Genomic DNA, 24,955 nt, shown 5'->3' on the forward strand with positions numbered 1-24,955 from the left:
TGTTCTACTGTCAGAGAATCTAGTTTAAAAGTGGCATTTACTAGTAATAAGGTCTAGAAAGATGCAGTACATGTTACAGGACAATGTCGACAATTTCCAAGACAATATTGGCCTACTTTACCAACATGTGTGGTATAAAATGACTACACAGATCTGGATTGCTCGAATGGTCTTTGTCTTAACCTGTCCCAATTATATTCAACCGAACGTGTTATTCATTTTTTTAAATTCAGATGGCTTTCGTAAACGATTGTGCTGTGTATGTATTGTAATAAAATATCTCTAACTTAAAACCAGTATTCTGTCTTTTCTTCACACTTAAATGGCATTAAATTATTCAACTACTTTTGACCTCTATTTAACACAACATACCATAACCACGGGGCGACACAGAAGAGTTCAATTTATACGGTATTTAACCATAAGAAATTTACAGTTGTAAGATCAGCATATCCATATAAAATGTTAGTATCTTTAGTAACGTTGAGTATGCCTACTCTCTAGTTGAGTATGCCTACTCTCTAGTTGAGTATGCCTACTCTCTGCAAATGACGCTGGTTCGGTTGAATTCTTTTAAAAATTTTCATAGACAGTCTATGTGCGGATCATTAGTTTTGGCGACAATATGTTACTGACTATCATGCTAAAATGCTTTTAAATTAACCATCAAACTATCCTAATTGCACAAAATATTCATACAAATATATATCGATTATACATTACGGTCTATATTTAGCATAGCATATGTCACTTTTAACATTCGTTCATTATCATATTATTAATAATAATATTATTAAAAACACCAATTGTAATCGTTACAATTATGTCTTGGTTATAACTATAATTATGAGGGAATTTAGTATGGTTATTATATAACATTTAGTTGAGTATTATTGTATACAGTTTCTCTTATATACGTATAATTAGCCTACTAAATTATATACATCATAATATATGGGTGTATTTAGTACAGTGTAAGTAAATGATATTTACTAAAAGCGATTACATTTAGTTACAAGTTCAGTAACGACAGTAAAAAACAGTTGATTTTCACGTCTTTATAGTAATATTGAAATAAGGTCACGGGTCTACTATTTATTAACTTTGTAAAGTGTTGTTTAAACCCTTCTACGACTAAAGATAAACTGGTCTCAATAAACGACTGATGGTAAAAAACCTACCAAAAACGACTGGTAAATAACGTACCAATAAACCACTGGTAAATTACGTACCAATAAACGACTGGTAAATAAGGTACCAATAAATGACTGGTAAATAACGTACCAATAAACGACTGGTAAATTACGTACCAATAAACGACTAGTAAATAACGTACCAATAAACAACTGGTAAATAACGTACCAATAAACGACTGGTAAATTACGTACCAATAAACGACTGGTAAATAACGTACCAATAAACGACTGGTAAATTACGTACCAATAAACGACTGGTAAATTACGTACCAATAAACGACTGGAGGACATTACCAATATACTGCCTAATGAGTAGCTTAAAGCTCGGATTCCAGTCCCGGTGCCTGGGTAAAAAGCCTTGTAAATGGGTGTAATTGAATAGGGAATAGAACCTTTCACACTAAACAGTTTCGAATTCCGTAGTACAAAAGGTACAATTGAGTTTTCTCCGGTCATCGGGCCGAATCGGGCTTCAGTGTAACCATGGAGGAATTTCCTCCATGGTGTAACGTAGCTTAATTGCCACCGCCGTTGTAATCAAAGAACATCACTTCCTGTTGAAATAAAAACATTTCAAAACTAGTCGAAAGCATTGACAAATTCATTGTATGGAGGAACATTTTCTGAATGTGTACGACGGAAATGATAGAAGGAGAAAATAGCGTTATCACAATCATACTGTAAGGGTGTGTGGCGCAGTGTGTTGGACGTTGGATTACTGATCGTGAGTTCGAATCCAACTCTCGTCGCATTGCTTGTATCTTTAGGCAAGAAACTTTACTATATGTACTTACTTTACCCCACCCAGGTGTATAAATAGGTAGGCGTACTCGGTTAGATCAACACACAACTTTGCGTTGATTGCTAGCTGCATTATGGGAGTATGTTTCCATACGTGTTTGATACAAAAAAAACGATCGTGGTAATAATGTGTCACAAATTATTTGTATTCCTTTCGTAACAAATCATTCAGTCTCTATCGGGAATAATAGCTTATCAATAATTGTTCACACTTACTATTAAGAAAAAGCCAGCGATGAGGGCAGCTTTTAAGTTTACATCCAAATCCATAGGAACTATATGGAGAGAGTAATAAAATTTGTGTCATTGAACGTTAGTTTTTTTGTTATCAAATTACAAAATAAGCTAATCTCCTAAACTACGACTGACTTGGAAATCAATGGCATCATTTGGTTTGTCGATTCTTTATCCATCCTAATCCCGGATTTTCTTTATAAAAATCAAAGACTTTCCAAATTACCAAACCATTTCCATAGATGTAGGAGGAAAGTCCACGTTCGAAAGCGTTTTCAATTATTAATGTTATATTGAAGGCGCCGTGTGCCTTACGGGCAATTACTTACAACGACGCAGATGAGAAAGCTCTGTGCTATAATATTGAAAATTTAAGCTTGTAATTTCCAAACCTGACAGAAGAAACCGGTCTGGATACAAATTCATATCAACATAACAACAACATGATGACGAATAATATAATTCACTTACACTGAACACTGAAATTGTCTGCCTTAGTGAACCACTCCTTCACAACCCCAGACCATTGTTTGGTATAGGCTCCGACTTTTTCCTTGCTCTTTGAATCAATTATCTTTTAAATAAAATGTGAAACGAAGACGTAAATAATCGTAGTTTCACAAAAACAATAATTACTATAGGAAGAAGTTTTAAAGAAAACCACCTAGGCCTGCCAATATGTTAAGCTGACAAACTGCGACAGCTCAATTACAAAGTGATTGTGATTTTTAAAATGAGAAAAATTCACTTTTTTGTTTTACTTACATCCAAATCAACATCACCAGTACAGCCACATGGGCATTGGATCATTTTACAGCAACACGGTCCTTGAATATCAAAGATCGGACGGTCATGCGCATCCAGTAACTCAAAGCGAGGCGAACAGCAGAACTTCCTAATAAAATGGAACAAGATATAATGGTACATGGCAAGGACATTTCTAGCAGAAAAATAAATATTGTATAACAACCATCTGCCTCTTATGCATCTTTATCGGTTCACAACGATGTTCGTGTGAAATTAATCCTCTAAAAGATCACATTCAATCACCTTAACTTTGGTAACAACCTTTAATTGTGTTGTTCTAAGAGACAAACATTAAATACTATCGTAGATATATAGCTCGAAGAATAAGTTAGTCACGTCTTCTTTCTTTCTTCCGAGGAACATTTGAGAAAGTAAGATGAGTGTCCTAGACGTTTATTGCACACAATCTTAAAAGCATAGAACGTTTTGATAAACGTTGATAATCTTCATTTCAGACAGAAACTTTCTGGTCTGTTTATAAACTTTTAGTTTTAGTAAGATGCAAGACGTTTTTCTTTTATGCTCTAATATACTTTACGTTGTCTAACCAAACCCTAAGAGACTCTAAAACTCTCACTATGCCGTTTTTCCTTTGCCTACCTCTGCCTTAGGAAGCCGACCTTGTTACCAACTGGCGCCTCCAAAACGATGTCCATTGCGCAGTAGTCGTTGTTAGCACAGCAACAGCATCCTTGACAACAGCGAAATGGATGATAGCCTCTCAAAACTTCCTTTATAAAGCAAGAAAAGTATGTACAGTTATATTTTCAAGCACAATAGTTGTGTTATTAATTTTACTGTGCTCTTTTGTTAAAGTTATGTTAAGGCCAACTCAGAGAGCGTCGTACGACGAGGCCCGACGAGTCGTCTCGTCGGAAGAAAATTTCTCGCAACGACCAAAACTACGCCCGACGCGCTTTCACAAGACGATTCGACTCGTCAGGGTTTTCAACTCAGCCAGCACCGACGAGTCAAGATGTTTGTCGGGCATCATCGTATGACGGTTTCTGAGGTGGCCTTTACCAAACTATCAACGTTTAATTACGGATTTCAGTGTTGGCCAATAAGACAAGAATAAATATAATTGAGAAATGGTATAAAATCAGCAAAATACATCACCTGGCCGCTATTGTCTGTAATGTGTATATAAAACTCCCGACCATTTTTACAGCATTGGCGCATTAAGCATGTTGACTCTAAAACACAAATAAAAAAGAAATTTAATAAGATTTTTCTTTACAAGAGCTCTGATAAAAAAAATAGCATACAGTGTAAATGTAGGCCTGCCATACCTTCCATTGCAAAGTAGATCTGCTGTCCCAACGTGTTCTTAATTTCATACCGGTTTTTACATTCCCATCCAGTGAAAACTGTGGAAGAAAAATATGCATACAACATCTAATTATTGATATTGGATTTTTCTAAAGCATATTACAAACAAGGCCAACAGCCATTAGGTCGCGTACTACAATGCATAGTGTGATACCGGACCGACAGACAGACCGACAGACAGACAGACCGACAGACAGACCGACAGACAGACCGACCAACCGACATAGTGAACTATACTGACCGAAATTACTGAACATGTTTAAAAATGTTGAAATGTTTAAAAACATTTATATTTTTTTAATTTACACGTGCGTAGCCTGTCACTTTCGACGTGCTCGTATAACGTAATTTCGAGTTGAAAAGTAAGTCAAGAAAACAGAAATCGGGCAAAAAGAGTGCGCAATAACATTTAACGCACAGTGCGCGCGCAAAATCTGCGCACTCATGGCAATTTTGTAAACGCTTAAAATTGCCTGAAACGTACTCTTATTTCATCGAAAATAAATTTTGAAAATTTTAAGCGCGCGTACGCATGCGTTACATGCGCTACGCACGTAATTGTATTGCCATATGATGATTTATGCCCTGAAATTTATGAGTACCAAATTTTATTTAATTGTGATTCATGGTTGTTAAGATATGATTACAAACGTGATTTCGTTAAATCGTGCGTAGACCGCGTAATTTTTTATTGCGCACCGTGAAAACATGACCACATCGATTCCTGGCCATAAGGAATATTCTATGAAAAATTGACTTAGCTAGATTAAACTGATATCAAGATAAGGTCAGAAAGCGATAAAACGCATAGTGATACCGGACCGACAGACAGACAGACCGACAGACAGACAGACCGACCAACCGACCGACATAGTGAACTATAGAGTCGCTTCCACGCGACTAAAAAGGTCTTGCATTTAAGCCATATAATCAAATTTGCAGAACTGCTGTTTAAGTGGATATTATAAACAAAGCGTAAGTCGGCCTACCTTCCAACAGTTCTACCGTTTGGTGAATTAGAACTTGATCCACCTGAGACAGATATTCCAGTCCTCGTGGAATGGAACCGGTTACTCCATAGTCTGTGCGGACATCACCTACGTTTATCGGTTGTTTAACAACCTGAAAGAACATGTAATGATTTTACAAAAAAAAAAAAACGTACTACATTTATTCCTAAATAGGCCTATCATTATTGCGATGGGCCTACAGTTATAGACTACAGCTTATAAGAGCAACAGGTAATTTTACCGCGTAAAACACATATGGTTTTTTAGGATGTTTGAACATCAGAGGGAAATGTAAGTAGGCCTATGTTTCATAATAAAGGAACCGAGGGCAAGAACCCCAGTTTCTACTAGATTTAAAATATCTTATTCACACCATGCCAGCCATGATTCCGTATCCTTTCTGTCAGGTCATATAGCTTTCCAGGCCAGTACTCAACTCCAATAAATGCCTAACAATGAGATAAAACGCCTATAAAAACTAACCATTTATACTACACCTCTACACACTACAATTCAGTACAATAATCTTTGAACTTACTGGTTCATCCATTTTTGTTTGATGCTGTTTTTAGAATAGTTTCAATTCACGAAGGAAAGATATTACTATCGATATTTATTACGGTCCAGTAAATCAAAACAAAACAAGGAAACACCTAGAAACGTCACGCGGTGGAGGCAACAAATAACGGCTTACAATAACAACATATATGACAAGCATACTGGATAGCATGTAAACAAACTCTACAAATAAGGCACAATAAATTCGATGCAATGTACACTGTATAGATTACAGTAAGTGAACTTTGAGCCGATATCATAATTGACGCTTTCATTCTTCCATTATAGTACAGTACCCACTTTCAAAGCCTTTTGTTTGCGTTTGCTATCCCCGTACGCTTTTCAAAGAACGCATTTTCAGAAATTCGTAATCAGTAAATAAAAAGTTAATAAAAAAATATTCATCTTCAATGGAAATACAACAAAAAATACAGTATATGTAATGTAAGCAGTACTGTTGCAAACAAGTGTAAACAACTTAATGAAAAAAAAAAAATATCTAAGAAAGATCGCAAAAGAAAGCAATTTTTGTTTGCAACCCACAGTCTGTAGGCCTACGGTTGGCGCGAAGTCGGTGTTGCCTGTCCACACTAGGTCTACTTACTGGAGAATGTCATCTGCAGGAACACACGACTACAACAACCGTTACGTTAGTTTGTATAAACAAGCAAACTCCGAGTTTGGCGAGAAAAGATTTTTAAAGTTTGCTTGAAATTTAGGCAAACTGCAGAAACAAATTGTGTTCTGCTGAGGGTTGTGAAGTCAGCCAATCAGGTAGGTAGCAGCAATAATGTCATCTGATCCTACAGATAGATAAAATTACAACGTACACAATTACCTTAGAAAACATTGTAATGAAAATGCCTAGTCTATACTAAACGTAATGGTGAAGAAAACTAGTTTTTACAGCTTATTCTACACTAGCAAAGGAGTTTGGCAAAGCATATAAGTGATCATTTTTATGCAATCATGTGAACATATAGATAAATGCCACCGGTAGTCTACAATCGCAAATTAAGCTTTCGAAAATGTTGCAGTGTACGATGCTGACCTTTGGTAAATTGCCGAAAACTTGTTTTTTTAGAAATTAAGCCAGTTTACACTGGCAAACCCGTAGAAACTTCCGTTTTTAGTCGCGTGGACGCGACTCTATAGTTCACTATGTCGGTCGGTCTGTCTGTCGGTCCGGTATCACTATGCGTTTGATCGCTTTCTGACCTTATCTTGATATCAGTTTAATCTAGCTAGCTTAGAGATACTGCAGTTAAGAACTTTGAAAGATAATTTTAAGGGAAGAAATAACATATTTTAATTATTTATTATAGTTTATGGATAATTGTGTTCCGTTTTATATTGGGTAATCCACTTGATAGTTGATTAAAGTTTACTTTTTGGATATTCCCGTCTACTTGTTTTTCTTTGTGTAAGGTTTAATGTATGAATGAGGCAAATAAATTAAATGAAAACAATAATTTTCCAAACAATAGTGAAGTTTACAGAAGTCTCGTCTACATATAGACTACAGCAATCTTTGGAACACTTGTCTGTCAAACTCAAAGTTTGCAAACGCAAACTTGCTGGTGTAGACTAGTCTAAACACTGAAGAGAAGGTCGACTAAAAACAAATGTATACATATCTCTTCATTTTAATTATCAAATTTGTATAACAAATATAATACTTATATGACCATGATTACTGAATAATAGTACTGTTGAGTAATTTTAATACTGTATTAAAATGTTCGAATATCCGAACAAACCTCGGGTATACACCCATTTATTTTGATAAGTTAGGTTATGAAATGTGGTCTTTTCTGAATTATACAATCTGTTCAATTTATGTGGTATTCAACTGCCTTTTTTAGATGGCAAGAATAATGCCTGTTATTTCGCAAAGTAGTAGAGATGATCTATTTTTGTAAAAAATAATCCATTTCTAATGGATTGAAAATGCAATACTTTATTTTACTGAAAATGTCCAAATAAAAAATCTTGATGTTTTTTACACTATAAAACTAGTTTGAAAACAAGTTTACCATAGGCCCAAATATTGTAGTGATATGACATAATCATGTCCATATAATGGGCACATCACACTTTTTTTGATAGTGTAATCAAGGCTTTAGAATGAAGGAATACAATTTAAAAAATAGTGTCCATAGCTACTTAAAATGTGTTTGTTCTTGGTCCCTGGAATGACTTTCCAGTCAAGCTATGTTTAATTTAATACTGTATATGGAAGTGAAATTTAGTCTACATTTTGTCTAAATTTATAATAATACGTAATATAATTACTTTGTTTGTACAATAAAAAGAATGTTTTGGCAAGATTTTGAAAGAGGGAAACTCTCTAGTTGTATCCCTTCCTGGGTGGAGTATTTTTTAGATTACATCGAAAGTGAAACAATCAGTTAGTGAGGTTTCTACATAGTGGATTGCAATTGCATTAATAAATAATATACAATTATGATATTTTTTTAAACAAATGAGACTTATTATTCTGTGATAATGTTATACATTATATTTAGATATTAGATTACATTTTGTTTAGCCTATTAGTCCAAGGCTTTATTATGAAACCATCCATTGATAGATATCTATAGGTTATAAAAATAGGAATTTAAATGTAGCACATGATCAGTAATATTAATAATTATTTCCTTATTTGGAAAGGGTGGTTAACGCATTATTTAATGCTTCTATTATTCTAGAAACATTCTCCTCTGTGCAGTTGTACCCCATTAACCCAATTCGCCAAACCTATAAAAATAAGAAATATAAAACACATCATAAAACAGTAAAAACATACATTTTGTAATGGTATTTAGATGCTCGTACATAGATCCGCCCTTTTAAACATCTAAAATGGAATTGTGAACTATATCTATTTTCGACAGTATTAGATTATTTTTATTAGGGAGGACCTAAGACTAAATTATTACATTTATGAATTTTATAAATCTCACAATTGTTATAATTATTAATAAAAAAATTATACATATACTTACCTTTCCAGTTGTCTCTCCAAGGCCTCCAGAAATTTCAATCTTGTAACTGTAACAAGAAAAAGATTAAACATTAACTATCAAATTTTTCTTATATTATTTTAACCTGATACACGAATAGGAAAACATATCAGTTACTGTAAGTTGCTAACAATTTAAAAAAAAATAAAACTAAGAAGCAGTGGACAGGGCAACTTTCGGAACAAAATATTAAAAAGAAAATTTTGTTTCAACCTCATCACCTAATGGATGATATAAACCCATGAGCCTACTGTACAAGTTCTGCGAATTCCATTCCATCAGGCTTAGCTAGTAGCAATTTGTTCTCACAGCAATTCTTGTATCTATGAGCGGGTAAACCCAGAGGCTACAGAGCTTAAGGGGTCCAGCACATGAGTAGCCCCAATACAACTATCCAGCGCTGGAGGACCTCTTAGTAGTGGTCTTTGCCCACCGCGTTACACCACTGATGAGTGCTCTCATACCAACTAAAGCTCTGTCCACACTATCAAACTTTATGTGACAAAAAATGTGCCCATATATGGACATGATGATGTCATATCACTAACATATTTTTTGGCAAATCACACTTTTTGATAGTGGAGACAAAGCATTACACAGCAATATTCGACTGACTGTTTATTACAGGTTACCAAATAAGGTAAACATAACTGTATATTTTCAAAGATTACACTGCATTGTTGAATACAAGTATTATACATTGATTTAACATTTATTTCTATTTCTATATAAATTCATGTAAAATATTTCCATTACTTTTTCATAATAAAATCAGCAATGTCTTTCCAATTAACACCATCTGGTACCTTCACTGTAGTGACAGTCGGTAATCTGACAGCCTAAAAAAGAAAATTATTTCCAATTCTCAAGTTGTGAAATTTTCAAAAATATTGGAAGAAAAACAAGAAGTTTGTTGTGGTCCTTGCAACCTTTCAGTATTGGGAGCATTTGATTTGTGCAGAAATATTTTGTGATTTGTGTGTTTCATTGAAATAAATGTGAATCTGAGAGTAATATAAAATAACTTGTTAAGCTTTCACTTTCAAATATACTACAATTTATTTGGTCAAACATGTCTTAAAATTGCCCTTACTTGTTACACCTTTCAATGTAAAAAAAAATACCTTACCTTGTCTTTGACAAATAATTCCAATCCCATGTTTTCAAGCTGGTTGTGAAGTTGTAGTGCACACTTACTGTGCCTTGTCCAACAGTTCTCAAGACCCTGAACAATGGAAAATTATTTTAATGCCATATAATCTAATGTTTTTAACCAATAATAAGATGATAAACAGTTAAATCAATTCATTTTTTTTATAACATGCACTACTTTAAAGGCAAATATAAAATTTCAGGGGTAGGGAATAATTTTTATTTCGTATAACTAGTTTTTTTCCACACTCTCACCATTCAAAATTTGTCATGACATAGTGGCCAATAAATGTTTTAAAACATTTTTTAAAGGCTAAATTTGTATTATATTTTAATTGTATTAAAATTATGTATGTATTTGTATTTCGTTAAAAGCGCACGCCAAAGTAAAAAAAAAGTTCCCCAGCTTAAGATTTAGATTAGTTCAATAAACCAGTCATTTACCTCTTCCGCCAACATTGCTAGGCCTTCTCTTAAGGTGTAAAAGCTACTAATTGGTCCAGTGTGGTGATATCTAAGTTAACAAAGAAAGGTTATAAGCAAGAAAATAAGAAAAACATAACATTTAATAAGGGGGGAAATCCAACCAGAAATTGCTGATCATTAGGGACTCTCACAAAGGTTCACAAGACAAACATACACAAGATGCTCTACATAAACAAAGTCTTATTACAAGTTTTTGGGAGTGGAGTAATTTTTCCCCTAGAAAGAAACCTGACATGTGACGGGACTTGAACTTAGGACCCTTGGAGTGGTTGCCAAACATCATAATCACAACAACAAGACACAACTTCACTCTAACTTCTTAGTTGAGTAGTTAAAAAAAAAAATGAAAAAAAAAATACCTTCTTGGCTGATCATCAGCGCCCCAGTAATTTCCTAGCTCATTCATATCAAAATAATAAGATGGTACTTTGGTCTTCCTTGATGCAAGCTTGTCACTAAAAATGTTGACAAAGTATTATTTGTCTTTTGCCTTATGCTTAAAAACAGTGACTGTGACAATTTCTTCCCTACTTAGTGACACAAAGAAATATTATTTATAATATATAATACGTAAAAGGAATTGTTAACTATAGTTTAACTTACCATGCTTTTTGACTAAAAGAAATTGGTGCTGTACCTGGCGGACATCCTAGCACCTTTTGAGATCCACTATAAATCACATCAATTCCTGAAATAAAAATGGTGTAATTACTTGTGACGCCCCCTTTTAAAAATTGAAAATGGAAGAATGAATGAAAATGAGTGAATACGTTACCCCATTCATCTGCAAACATTGGTACTCCTCCTAAGCTGGCAACTGAGTCAACAAACAACAAACAATCATGTTTTTTGCACACATCACCAAAGCCCTCTAGTGGTTGGTGAATACCAGAGGATGATTCACCTTGAGTAATGAAAAACACACATGGTTTGTGTTCCTGTATGGACTGTGTAAAGATTTATTAAAAGAAATTATAAAAAACTAAACTAGCCATTTTGAATTATTGTTACACTAATAAAACAATAGACACGTTTCTCGCTCGCGACCAATCAGAAATAGTGGGTATAGATTTGTAAACAAACCGAAAACCTCTCGCCTAGTGCGTGTTGAAGCATAGCGAAATGGCGACTGCCGAGTGCTTTTGTTGCAAGGTGCATCATAAATGCTGTATATGTTGGATACATCGTGAATTTAACTACACAAAATCACTGAATAATATTCCTGTTTTTAATTTTCAAACACTTGCTGAGTGGTTTGCGTCGGCTCCGAAGGATAGTGGCGCAAAATCTTGGAAATTTTTCAAGGAAAGGTACGTCCACGATGTGCTCGTGTCTCTCCGCCCGCCCGGTGGCGTTGCCTGATGTGCGGTACTTCGTCTACTAGGCCTAGGAGGCTTGGGTGTCTGTTTAAGCGCCGAAGAACATCACATAATACATGGAAGATGCAATAGGAGCATGAAGAAGAATGAAAGATAATAATTAATATATTTACGCAACATTTGTAAATAAATTTGCACCGTATATATATAGGCCTAATACTATGTGTGTCAAACCAAAAATGACAATTTGAATACATAAATAAAGTCGATGATTCCGAACCAAATGTCCAAATAATTCTACAGTGAATATAAAACATAAGTTTAGAAAATAAATAACATCCTTACCATGCCATTCCATCAAAAGGCTAGTTTTGACGATTGCTTTTTAAGATGATCATCTCTCAGTTCTCCCATGCTTTAACATACCTCTCGCTGTGTTTGTTTACCATTGTATACCCACTAAAAGGTCAAACTGACGGTGACCTCGCGAGCGCGAACCGTGTCTATTGTTTATTTTTTCTAATCTTTATTTTACAACATGGAACCTAAATATACATTATTACACTTTTTGTTTACAAATACCTGAGACACTTCTTGTGTGGTAAACACCTCGCCTGCAGGCTTCTTTAACACTCGAACATCAGCACCTACATCCATAAAATATAAGTTCAATTAAAAATTCTAAATTGTAAAAGTTACAAATTACAGTACATAGTGCAATCCCAGTAAAACGCTCTGTCTATCAAACTAGTTTGACAACAAATTGTGATGTACCCAAATATAGAAGGGATGTACCCAAATATGGTAGTGGTACGACATTATCATGTCCATATATGAGCACATCACATTTTTTGTCACATAAAGTTTAATAGTGTAGACAGAGCTTAAAAGTAAATAAAAGAAAAGGATACAGAGTCAAGTAAATATGAATACTCCACCACTTAAATGTAAATACCACCTCTTCCTAAATAAGCCACCTATTCTAAGAGCCCCCTGAATCTAACATACCGCCAATAACCAACATTACCGATTCTTTCTGCTAAAGATGCAAGTCTTTGACCCCAAATGCCATTAGATCCAACAAGCACAACATCTCCAGGCTCAACTATATTGACCAGCGCTGCTTCCATTCCTGCATGTCCAGTGCCACTGATGGCTAAGGTTAAGTTGTTCTTGGTTTGAAAAGCATACTGCATGCCCGATTTAATATCATCCATTATCTATGTAAATAAAATCAATTCAATGTTTAATAATATTATGTTAGAGTTTAAAATTACATAAGACCATTTATAGAGTTGCTTAATAACCCCCCCCCCCCCTCCCCCTCCCACCCACCAAAAAAAAGTCTTCTGGTGCCACCCTTACTGAATATTAATGGCGAAAGAATTATGACGAAAATGGCGCGCCATGCATTTAGCTACTAAAGTACATTGTGTTCTCTATCTACACAGTACAGGCCTACTACTTTTATATAAATATTACCTACCACCACAACACCTATTTATTTTAAAATAGGCAAAATTAAAGTATGACCTAGTCCTTTAGGCCGAGACTTGCGCTACAATGCAAGAAATTACTTAGGCCTAGGCCTAGGCCTACCTTTAAAAATTCCGGATGCATATGGCCAAGCAAGGGCAATGCCGACGCTGCCAACACACGCGGTGGGCTGTTCGAGGGGCCTGGACCAGTAAGCAATTTATGTGGAACATTCATAGGCTCAAAAAGACCTGTCGGGGGATCTATGTTACACGTTTGTAAATTAAATGAGGTGCAGAAAAAGGACCGTAATTGTTGATAACCAAGTCGCCCCCATGACGTTATTTTAGTCACTCGTTGCGTAAACATTATAAGTATTATGTGTGTACTGCCTGCTGCATGCTGAGCGATGTAATAAGCCAAAGAGCGGAAGTACCATCTTGTACCATCTATCCAGGCACCAAAAACTAAACTCGAGCGGCGCGGAAGCTCGAAATTCTACAAAGGTCAACAATCAATCAAGATGACGTCACCCAATCAATACTGGTCAATACATTATAATCGATATTATAATAATGATTATGATCGATATGTTTATTACTTTTATTAAAACATTGTGACTGATTCAATATAGCCTACAAATGAAATTAGTAATAACTAATAGGGGCCGCTAATAACAGATTTTGCACGACAATGCATTTTTGTATCAAGGATAATATGTCACTCTTCTCTGGGATAAACATCCCCGGTTCAAGGTTATAGAATATTCCAAAATTTATAAAATAGGCTTAATTAATAAATATTGCGCAGCGAAACACGTGATACAGGTAACATTTTAAAGTATTACGGTCCGACGGTACATTCCTATTAGTATCATAAGCATCAAACTAATGTAAAACTGAATATCCAAAACGAGATGAACATTTTTAATCATAAGGTAAACCTGATATATATATATTAATATTTGAGCAAATTCATTCAGAATAGGTAAATCGATACTAGTGGGCTGCTAAGCCTCGTATAAATAGTCTACTCTAATTAGTATAAACTGCATTATTCGGGGTAGGCACTTTCATAGTGTTTTGAAACTACAGCCAACCCATACAGGGCACTAGGTGTCCCTCCAGAGCCTAAATTATGGCTTAAGGCCTCTGTAATTACTTTATTTTTGTTTTAAAATATCAATTATTATTAGGAACTGTATTGATATGTTTGCTCGAACTAATCTACAAGCGTACAACAGCAACAACATATTTTGTAGATAATTGCACGTTATGTTGTATTAAAGGATTATATCTCTATCGTAAATAACCTTCTTATAAACATGATGTTTACAATGATTTGCAATACCATATTGATTTCCAGTCAGGGTAATTAATAATGACAAACACCACGAACAAAAAGTTGTTGATCGTCCTTGAAAAAAAAACGAAAAACAAAAACAAAAAGTCGAGTGCTAGGGAGGTTTTTTTTTTTAATTATGACCACTGACCGGAAGGAAAAAAATGTATGATTTGTGTGTGTCGGTATCTTCATGGTTGGCTTACTGTACTTTATTAAATAAAAAAAAAACACATTACAACATACAGTATTATACACAACGTTGGAGTACGATTTCCAGTTAATTAGTTCCCAGTTCATCGACATTTAATCAGGCCTAATGAAAGGAAATAAATACTTGCTAAAAATACACCACATGAACTTTAATAAAACCAAAAAAATGTAATAGTTATAATAAATGGATAACACTCGTCAAAACATTACAATGAAACAATGTAGGTTTTACACCTAAGAGCGTGAAACAGGACCTTTGATGAATTTTTCATAGGCCTAATAAAGATTTTAATGTGAATCGCCCACTCATAAATGACCTATGATTATTTTTAATGAATTGTTTTATTGGCAGAATTAATGTTTTACCTCAAGTAAATTCATATTATTGTCAAAACACACTTATTGAGATAAAATAAATGGTTCTTCACAGAGGATTGATCAAGGAATGTGGATGACCAATTATACAGATACATATCGACGATAATAAGTATGCATTTTTAAATAAAACAAAGGAAATTAGAAAGTTTTTCGTTCTAGAACTAGGATAACCATTTATGCTGTCAAAAGAAATATTTTGTAAAACCCAATCACGTCATGACGTCATGATGAATAAAAAGAATAAAATCGTTATATTGTCACGACATTTGTCGTATTCGATTGGGAACTTTCGTTTTCAACGTAAAGATTCGTTGAGTACTTTTTGTATTCGAATTGTAAATTTGTGCTCAACAGAAAGTCATTCGAATAGAAAATGTTGACAACGAAAGGTTTTTCGTTAAGAACAATCTCAACGCTCAAAATACTCCGTTAAAGAAGTACTCAACGGAAAAACTGTACTCAACGGTGAAAGTCTAAATCGAATACGACAAATATTGCTCTTATCAATCATGACGTCATTTGATTGGACGTGAAAAAATATAATTTTAATCAAAGGGAGTAGATGGTTTTTCTATAGTTAGAGGATGAAAACTTGGATTTCTTTTGTTTATGAATGAACATTTTTTTTTATTGTCGATCGTCCTAGTGTAAATGGGCCTAACTAAAACTCATTCTTACCTCTGCAAATATCCGATAAGAATACAATTTATCGAACGTCTGATAAAACAAAACGGAGTACTGTTGTAATTTTATCTGAAATTTCAAAAATGCTATACGGTACTGTATCTAACAAGGCCAAATACTTGGCTGCAGTCGCGTGCTCAAATTTGAGTTAGTGTTTACCGACCGACCGGCCGACATAGTGAGCTGTAGAATCGCGTTTGCACGCGACTAAAATTGTAATCTTTAAAGAAATTGTTTGTTGCTCAGTGATGAAATACTTATCTATGTACCATTATACCTCTAATCGTATGTTACAGGTAGGCCTACATTGGCAACACAGGATATTGTTAGACCGTACCTACTTATAGCTGTAAACTTTTATAGTTATTCTTTAACAGGAAAACTTACTAGTGTTTCACATGAGATTATCATTTTCTAAGGCTTCACAATTGTAGTAAAGAAGATGATGACGTAGTGACCGAACTTGAGGATTATCTTTATAATTCATGATTTAGAGATGTCCTTAAGTTATTGCATTCGATGTTTGATTATTATAGCAGTTTTAACTTGGCTCAAGTTAACACAGAGATAGGCCAACTAATAACTACAAAAACAGTGACTGAAAATCAATGGTAGGTACCTGTACTGGATGTACTAACTACTATATTAAAAAAAATAAATATCTTCTATTATTTCTTAGTTAACTTCATGATGTATATACTTTAAAAACTGTTTTGTGCTAGAGGTCCCCACTTCTGTGTTGTGCCATTGGCCCATGGTTTCCTCTTAGGCTATTTGTCAAATTTGTAATACATTTTCTTTGTGCATATGCATGTGTAAATACAGTTTTATTATCTTAATTATTAATTTTCAAAAATGAAAGATAAAAATTACCATAACGAACATAGCTGTGTTATTACAAATAAGTCTGAAATTTCACACTAACATGTGCAATAACATTTTTTCACCTATAAATGAGAAGAGCCCTTAAAAGCCAAAAAAAAAACCAAATAGTATTTTTTTAGATTGAATATATTAGACCTAACCATTAATAACATAATTGAACGTTTTTGGGAGTATAGCTTTGATTGATTGAAAATCCTGTCATCAGAACGGACGGGTGGGATCCGTAGCTAACCTACAACACTCTATATTTACATTTCCAGATGGATACTGCCGCCGGCATAATTAGCTCGGAATCTTTCTATCAATCATGGGGCGACTACTCATCAATGAATATATCAGACTGGGATGGATTTATTCAGTCAATTTCATATACAATGGTGGATGAAATATTTATTGCCATATTTATGCCGATTGTCGTTATTTTTGGTATAATTGGTAACATACTAACTATCACTGTGATAGTTAGACATCAGCGCATGCGCACTTCTGTTAACGTATATTTAGCCAATATGGCGATTGCTGATGCGATATTTCTTGCCATGGCACCTGATCTAGTATGGACTTCTTTGACCAATAGCCCAATACGTGACACGTACGATATTGGTATTCAAAATCCATGGGTGTGCAAATTCAACTTCTACGTCGTTGATGCAACATACGAAGTGGCAATCTTCACAATCGTCGCGATGTCCATCGAACGATATCGGGCAATCTATCATCCGATTTCATTTCATAACAATAAGTCTGTATCGATTTTAAGAGCCATCCAGATATGTTGCTTTATATGGTTTATAACGTTAGCATGGCAGTCGAGGAAACTATTTTGGGTAGAAATGGTCGAATATCAATTTCCATGGCCTGACATGTATAATGGACTTCCGAATTTGACAACAGCGTGTGTTTTTTGTCTTGATGACTTCGACTGCAAACTTGACAAGTATTTGTATATGTTTGATACTTGTTTATCATTGACACTCATGTTAGTTGTTGTCGGCCTTTATACAGCAATATTGATCAAGCTCAGAACATCTACATTCAGTGCAGCGGGTAAAACAGCTAGATCAAAATCAGAGAAGAAAGTTTTCCTGACTGTGTTTCTGGCTGCCACTGCCTACATTGTTTGTACTGCACCCTTTGACGTTCTGAACATTATCCTGACCTATGGAGATGTTGATTATAACACTTCACTCAAAGCATTTAATATACTGCGCGTTGCACTGTATATGAATTCTTCAGTAAATCCAATAATATATAATGCTGTAAATGACGAATTTAGAAAAGCTTTTCTAAAAATATTTTATTGTAATTATCGTAAGCCCAAAGCAGCATGTGCTAATTCAGACCGTGAAGTAGGCCTAACTACCGTTTCACTGGTTTCATATTCCACGACAAATATTACAATAAACTAATAGATAATGTTTCACTAATGAATACGTTTCTTCAAGTATAAATTATAAGTTAAGCAGTTAGTGGCAGTAGTGACCACTTTTAGATTAGGTGTTGACTGTATTACTGTATATTTTAGAAGCTATAATATGAATTGTTATTTATTTATTTATTCTTTATACTGGGTAACCTCTTCAGTAAAACAAACTGTTCTCCCAGCCCAAAAATCACAATCACTATAAAATTATAAACAATTTAAAACAAAGCAACGATACACATTTGAATCGAGTTATCAAGTACAAAGTAACAAACCTGAACAAAATAACGTATATAATTGTTTCATGTCAATATTTAAATTAGAAATAGAAGAAGAAAAAAGATATGTATTTCTTACATTCAGTAGTTGTGAAATATTCACGTTATCAATAAAATGAATTGTGATCCAATAAAAAAAAGTAAGTCTATCGTTATGTCGCAATGTATAACGTTACTCCAACGTAATACACCACCACATAAGGAAACAGGGACTAAACTTTTTTTACAGCTCAAAAACTGGTAAATCTTCATTATACTAAGAAAAGTATGAATGCATATTTTTACCGGTACTGTTCTCCTTTGGATCCGGTATTAAGGTTACCATTTTGGGTGATTAAAGGTTATGTACATTATATTGGCTTCCCTGCTTTCTCTTATTTATGTTTGTGTCAGATATGTAAATGATCGATTGATATTTATACCACGGAGAAATAACTTCTATCTAACATCGGCTGACAATCGCACGTTGAGTGACGTCAACAAATGTTCTACAAAAACAATCCGACATAACATAAGATTCCCTTGGTTGTACAACCATGATAAGTAGTGCTCTGTCGTTCCTCGGAATAGTGAACATCTCGAGTTATCTGTATCTTTAATAGCCCAAATATTAAACAGCGCACCCTATTTGCTCATATTCTAAGCGCTTAAGTTATATAAACATTGTTCATATGGGTAAATGAAGTTTATGGGTAAAAGAATAGTTTTTTTTATCGATATTTATAATACTACTGTCTGCTACTATACCCATGTTGGTTATACTCGCGCACAGTAATAATGAATAGGATACGATTAAAATCAGCGAAAAGTTTACCACTGTGTGTACTCTATACCCATTTTGGTTGTACTCGCGCACATTGATAATGAATAAGATACGATTAAAATCAGCGAGAATTTTACCACTGTGCGTACTCTATACCCATTTTGGTTGTACTCGCGCACAGTGATAATGATTGGGATACAATTAAAATCCGCGAGAAGTTTACCACTGTGCGCAGTATGTACCAATTTTGATTGTACTCGCGAACAGTGATAATGATTAAAATCAATGAGAAGTTTACCACTACGTTTCAACGTAGGCCTACATGGCTGACCTACTGTAACATTCAGTCTCAAATGGTGGGTAACCTTGCCATCATATTATAAAACTGCAAAAGAAATTGATGCATTTTGGGAATTCAAAATATATTTATTTTATTTATTTTACTCAAGATTACGTATAACAATAATAATCAACGACAAAGTGGAGTGGAATACATTGCATGATGATATAAAAGTTGATGGCTTGAAAAGTGTCACGAAAATCACTTACATTCAATCTGACGTCCCGAAACGAAAGACCGCTACTAATTCATGAAATTACGACAAATACTTAACCTAACCCAGTCATACCGTCCAGTTTCGAACCTAACCCAGTCATACCGTCCAGTTTCGAACCTAACCCAGTCATACCGTCCAGTTTCGAACCTAACCCAGTCATACCGTCCAGTTTCGAACCTAACCCAGTCATACCGTCCAGTTTCGAAACTAACCCAGTCATACCGTCCAGTTTCGAACCTAACCCAGTCATACCGTCCAGTTTCGAACCTAACTCAGTCATACCGTCCAGTTTCGAACCTAACCCAGTCATACCGTCCAGTTTCGAAAACTCTCTGAATATTTGTTGATTGCTTAAGCTGGTATGCATGTTAGTGGTTAATCAAAATATATTTTTAAAATATTAGTTTTAGTACTAACTTTAATTTGCATTTATCAAGGTGATATATAAGCTTACATATTGTATTTACAATTGTCCGAACTTGACAATTAACATATTTAGGTCAACGTATTCATTACCATTTTGAATTAATGTATTAAATATGTATTTACATTTTTATGATTTGTTTTCCTCAGCCAATTGTTGGTAGTTAATTTACATCGTAAGACGAGTACGACAACATCACAACGACCCAAATACAAGAAAATGGTAAATATTAGTGAAGGTTAAAATATGACATGTTCGTTTAAATCGTGAATGTATCATATCATTTGCATTTCGTTAGGTAAGTTAACATCCAAATTCATTATAAATTACTATCCACTACTACGTATTAATATGCCTATTTTATTTCCATCTAGATGATGGAAAATGTCGATGTATACGACAGTTACAGCTCGGAGTATTTCTATGATTGGAGTTACTACTTTTCGACAAACATGACTGCTGACTGGGATGACTTCATTGAATCAATTTCATATACATTGAAGGATATAATTGTTATAGCCATTTATGCCTATTGTCGTTATTTTTGGCATAATCGGAAATATCACAACTATTACTGTGATAGCTAGACATCAGCACATGCGCACTTCTGTTAATGTGTATTTAGCCGATTTGGCGATTGCGGATACGTTGTTTCTTGTATTCGCACCTGATTTAATATGGACTTCTTTTGTTGATGGCCCACTACGAGATGAGTATAATATCGGTGTTGAAAAAACATGGTTTTGCAAGCTCAACTTCTACGTCGTCGATACTACAATGCAAGTGGCTATTTTCACAATCTTTGCGATGTCCATAGACCGATATCGGGCAATCTGTCATCCTATTAAATTTCGTACCAGTAAGTCAGGATCGGTATCTAGAACCATAAAGACATGTTGCTTTATATGGTGTATAACTTTAGCATGGCAGTCGAGGAAACTTGTTTGGGTAGAAATGGTCGCATTTAAATTCCCATGGCCTGACATGTATAATGGAGTTCCAAATTCGACAACAACATGTGTTTATTGTGCTGATGAATTAGACTGTAAAATCAATGATTATCTGTATGCGTTTGATACTTGTTTATCTTTGGCACTTATTTTAGTTGTAGTTGGTCTTTATACGGCAATGTTGGTCACCCTTAGAAGATCGAAATTCACTGCAGCTACTTCCACAGGTAACAAATTAAGATCTAAATCCGAAAAGAAAGTTTTCATCACAGTGTTTCTGACCGTCACCGTCTACATTGTTTGTGTTGCACCATTTGGGATTTTCAATAATATTCTAAGCTATGGAAATGTTGATTATAGTACTGCACTCCAAGTAATCAATATAATCCGTGTTGCACTATATATCAATTCGTCGGTAAATCCTATCATATATAATGCTGTAAATGATACCTTTAGAAAAGCATTTCTAAATATATTTTATTTCAATAATGAAAAAAGAAAACACACGCCAATGCCCATACAGTGACTTCTGTTACACATGCAGCATATTCATCCTCGACAAATATTTAATACAATATAATGTGATGCATATGAACAATAATTAACTACCAAAACCATGCCTACAAGATTATATATTCAAATAAACACCGCAAGTTAGAAACTCGTGCATTAGTGCCCCAATTCTGTATTTATTGTCTTTTTATGTTAGTCCACCAGTCGGCTTTTCGATTTTTTTTGCCTGACGAGCTCAAGTAGTATACGTATCAAACGCCATATGTGCCAAAAACATTTATCTTTTTACTAATATTAAGTGAAAAACTCCGTCTAGAACCCGGGCTAATAATGATATAATCGACGTACGGTGTATCGAGTTATGTTTCACGATTTTTTCAGGAAAGATATTTAGACATAACATCCCTCTTTTACACCAATACCTTCTTTGAACAACACATTCCAATTTCTTCTACAACTGCGCATTTACTCTTACTATAAATTCCTCGTATGACGTTCTGGAATACCTTTACCTTTAGTATGAATATTTTCTTTCACCTCTCTAAAACTCTCCCGTGAAAACTGTTAACATTGACCATTTTCTATTGCTATTTCTAGGCCTATTTCTGCAGTCAACATTTATAATATTAAAAGGCTAATACAGAAAGCATTTATTTGAGTTTGAGCTGACATGCGTTTCAAAACAATAAAAATAATATTTAATCTTCTGACCCTGTAGAGTTTTTATTATTATTAAAGGACATGTTAATTAATATATTGGTGATTTTAGTTAATGCCTATTTCAGAGATCCTTGTCGGTGATTAAAAGTTACTTACAGTATTGACCGTACTTCAAGATTAATCTAACTTTAGCCATTATATCAGGTATTTAAAATGATCATCAGATATAATTTTACTCAGTTTTTGTGAACACTGCTACCTTACCACCAGTTCACACACGCACTCTCTACACATATTGGGTGACAACCAAAAGTACGGTAGGTATTGCTGAAGCCTTCTATATTTGCACGATAAACAGTATATCCCTTCATTTACTTCTGGAAATACATGCATTTTATTGTTTAAAAATATATATTATATACTTATAGATGGGTAATGATGATGTCAACTATAGTAGCTCAGAATAATATGTCTATGTATCACGGAGCGACTACCTGTACTCTTCAACGAATATGACTGACTGGGATGACTTTATTCACCCAATATCATACACAATGATGGATAAAATCGTCATCACGGTATTTATGCCGATTGTCGTTATGTTTGGTACAATTGGAAACATAATGACCATTATTGTGATTTTTAGGTATCTGCACATGCGCAATTCTGTTACTGTGTATTTAGCCAATACGTTGTTTCTTGCGTTAGCACCTGGTTTAATATGGACTTCTTTTGTTGATGGTCCACTACGCAGCGAGTATAATATCGGTGTTGAAAAAACATGGTTTTGCAAATTCAACTTCTACGTCGTCGATACTACAATGCAAGTGGCGATTTTCACAATCTTCGCGATGACCATCGACCGATATCGAGCAATCTGTTATCCTTTTAAATTTCGTACCAGTAAGTCAGGATCGTTTTCTAGAACCATACCGATATGTTGCTTTATATGGTGTATAACACTAGTATGGCAGTCACGGAAACTTGTTTGGGTAGACATGATCGAATATCAATTCCAATGGCCTGACATGTATAATGGCGTTCCAAATTCGACAACAACATGTGTTTATTGTGTTGATTGTAAAATAAATGATTATCTTTATGTGTTTGATACTTCTTTATCATTGACACTTATTTTAGTTGTTGTTGGTTTGTATACAACACTGTTGGTCACGCTTAAAAGATCTCCTTTTACTGCAGCCAATTCAACAGGTTACACATCAAGATCAAAATCAGAGAAGAAAGTTTTCCTGGCAGTGATTCTGACCGTCACCGTCTACATTGCTTGTACTGCTCTATTTGGTATTTTTCCATTATTATATTAAGCAGTCTAACTGTTGATTTTAACACTGCAATCAAAACAATTAATATACTCCGTGTTGCACTATATATAAATTCGTCGGTAAATCCTATCATATATAATGCTGTAAATGATACCTTTAGAAAAGCTTTTCTAAATACAGTAAGGCCTAATTGTAAAAATAATTGTAGGAAGAGAATAAAGTAAGATATGTCTAATATATAAAATAATAAAATGTCTAATACTGTGTAATCGAAAAGCTCTTTTAACTAGTATTATTGTATTTGTATTTATTTGTATTTTGTATTAATAGTAGATAGGAGTACATTATCATACTTTAATTAACATATAATCCAATAAACACTTGTCAAACGTTCTGCAGTAGTTGTCATTACTACAGAATTGTATGGACGCGAACATTTCAACGATTGGACCGAAATTCATGGGCGAAAAAAAGTAAAAGTCAATTAAGATATTAATATTTAATTTTAATTCGTATATATTTCATTTATATTAGGCCTATAATTTTGGTTCAACAGAAAAGTAAAAAATACAATACAATTTAATGTTGCTTACCCTACAATTCTTGTCGTCTAGAAACGAAGATTATTTTGTTTGTTATTTTATACAATGTGCATGTGGTTATGGAGTGTGTGGCCGTACCGTCCCATAATAAACATTTTAAACAGATAGTTTGTCTCCGTTGTTTCTTGTATGAGGTTAACGGGGACTGAGATGATATTCCAGTAGAAAGAAACACAACACTGCGACACGATAATAAACTGTAAAATGTAATATTTTGTATCAAGGGAGCAGTTCCTAAATCCTCAGCATGTGAGATACAAATAGATCTTGTAGTAGAACCCCTTCTATATCTATAGTATAGTCGCACAGTTTCATGTAGACAACAATATTACTATACATGTTAACGACAGCGCGATTTTCCATCACCTACCCTAATTTACATATTTAACAGGTGTACTGGTTTTGTTGATACTGTTTAAACATTGTTGTTATACATGTGCGTACACCTTTAATTACCATATTATGTCTATCTTTAAAATAAATTGAAGAAATACTAAACCTGCTAACCTATTTAGTAGATTGTTCGATGAAAATACATCTCGTTTGAAGGCGTATACACTGTAAAAATAATGTTTAGATCTTAAACACGTATTTTGTACCATCT

At 34.2% G+C, this 24,955-nt stretch overlaps 3 protein-coding genes across 3 annotated transcripts; 1 reads left to right on the top strand and 2 right to left on the bottom strand.

Annotated features, from left to right (window-relative positions):
* Nucleotides 1–242: 242 nt before the first annotated feature.
* LOC140044821 (phospholipid scramblase 1-like) lies at nucleotides 243–6,087 on the bottom strand. The gene is made up of 9 exons (XM_072089498.1): nucleotides 5,919–6,087; nucleotides 5,360–5,492; nucleotides 4,331–4,408; nucleotides 4,158–4,234; nucleotides 3,639–3,769; nucleotides 2,997–3,126; nucleotides 2,703–2,805; nucleotides 2,214–2,272; nucleotides 243–1,750 (listed from the first exon to the last, which is right to left on the bottom strand). Exons 1-9 carry the CDS (start codon nucleotides 5,928–5,930, stop codon nucleotides 1,712–1,714), a joined length of 762 nt encoding a protein of 253 aa, XP_071945599.1. The 5' UTR covers nucleotides 5,931–6,087; the 3' UTR covers nucleotides 243–1,711.
* A 1,403-nt stretch (nucleotides 6,088–7,490) lies between these two features.
* Nucleotides 7,491–13,807, bottom strand: LOC140044810 (alanine--glyoxylate aminotransferase-like). Its single transcript, XM_072089489.1, has 11 exons — nucleotides 13,521–13,807; nucleotides 12,949–13,141; nucleotides 12,504–12,568; nucleotides 11,378–11,549; nucleotides 11,206–11,290; nucleotides 10,962–11,057; nucleotides 10,561–10,630; nucleotides 10,094–10,189; nucleotides 9,721–9,803; nucleotides 8,947–8,992; nucleotides 7,491–8,698 (listed from the first exon to the last, which is right to left on the bottom strand). Exons 1-11 carry the CDS (start codon nucleotides 13,764–13,766, stop codon nucleotides 8,600–8,602), a joined length of 1,251 nt encoding a protein of 416 aa, XP_071945590.1. The 5' UTR covers nucleotides 13,767–13,807; the 3' UTR covers nucleotides 7,491–8,599.
* A 3,465-nt stretch (nucleotides 13,808–17,272) lies between these two features.
* LOC140044000 (galanin receptor 2a-like) lies at nucleotides 17,273–18,307 on the top strand. Its single transcript, XM_072088483.1, has one exon. The coding sequence runs from the start codon at nucleotides 17,273–17,275 to the stop codon at nucleotides 18,305–18,307; it is 1,035 nt and encodes a 344-aa protein (XP_071944584.1).
* The last annotated feature ends 6,648 nt before the right edge of the window (nucleotides 18,308–24,955 follow it).

This window comes from Antedon mediterranea, chromosome 3 (assembly GCF_964355755.1).
Source record: "Antedon mediterranea chromosome 3, ecAntMedi1.1, whole genome shotgun sequence".
In the NCBI taxonomy this organism is placed as follows: domain Eukaryota; kingdom Metazoa; phylum Echinodermata; class Crinoidea; order Comatulida; family Antedonidae; genus Antedon; species Antedon mediterranea.

Excerpts from the sequence above, each read along its gene's own strand:
- LOC140044821 (XM_072089498.1), bottom strand. Across the intron at positions 2,806-2,996 it reads CTGGTGATGTTGATTTGGAT|ATAATTGATTCAAAGAGCAA; the intron begins GTAAGTAAAACA and ends TTTATTTAAAAG. Across the intron at positions 1,751-2,213 it reads TCGCTGGCTTTTTCTTAATA|GAAGTGATGTTCTTTGATTA; the intron begins GTAAGTGTGAAC and ends TTATTTCAACAG.
- LOC140044810 (XM_072089489.1), bottom strand. The coding sequence starts at position 13,766 with ATGTTTACGCAACGAGTGACTAAAATAACGTCATGGGGGCGACTTGGT. Across the intron at positions 11,291-11,377 it reads AATGTTTGCAGATGAATGGG|GAATTGATGTGATTTATAGT; the intron begins GTAACGTATTCA and ends TTTTTATTTCAG. Across the intron at positions 10,190-10,560 it reads TAGCAATGTTGGCGGAAGAG|GGTCTTGAGAACTGTTGGAC; the intron begins GTAAATGACTGG and ends TCCATTGTTCAG.
- LOC140044000 (XM_072088483.1), top strand. The coding sequence starts at position 17,273 with ATGGTGGATGAAATATTTATTGCCATATTTATGCCGATTGTCGTTATT.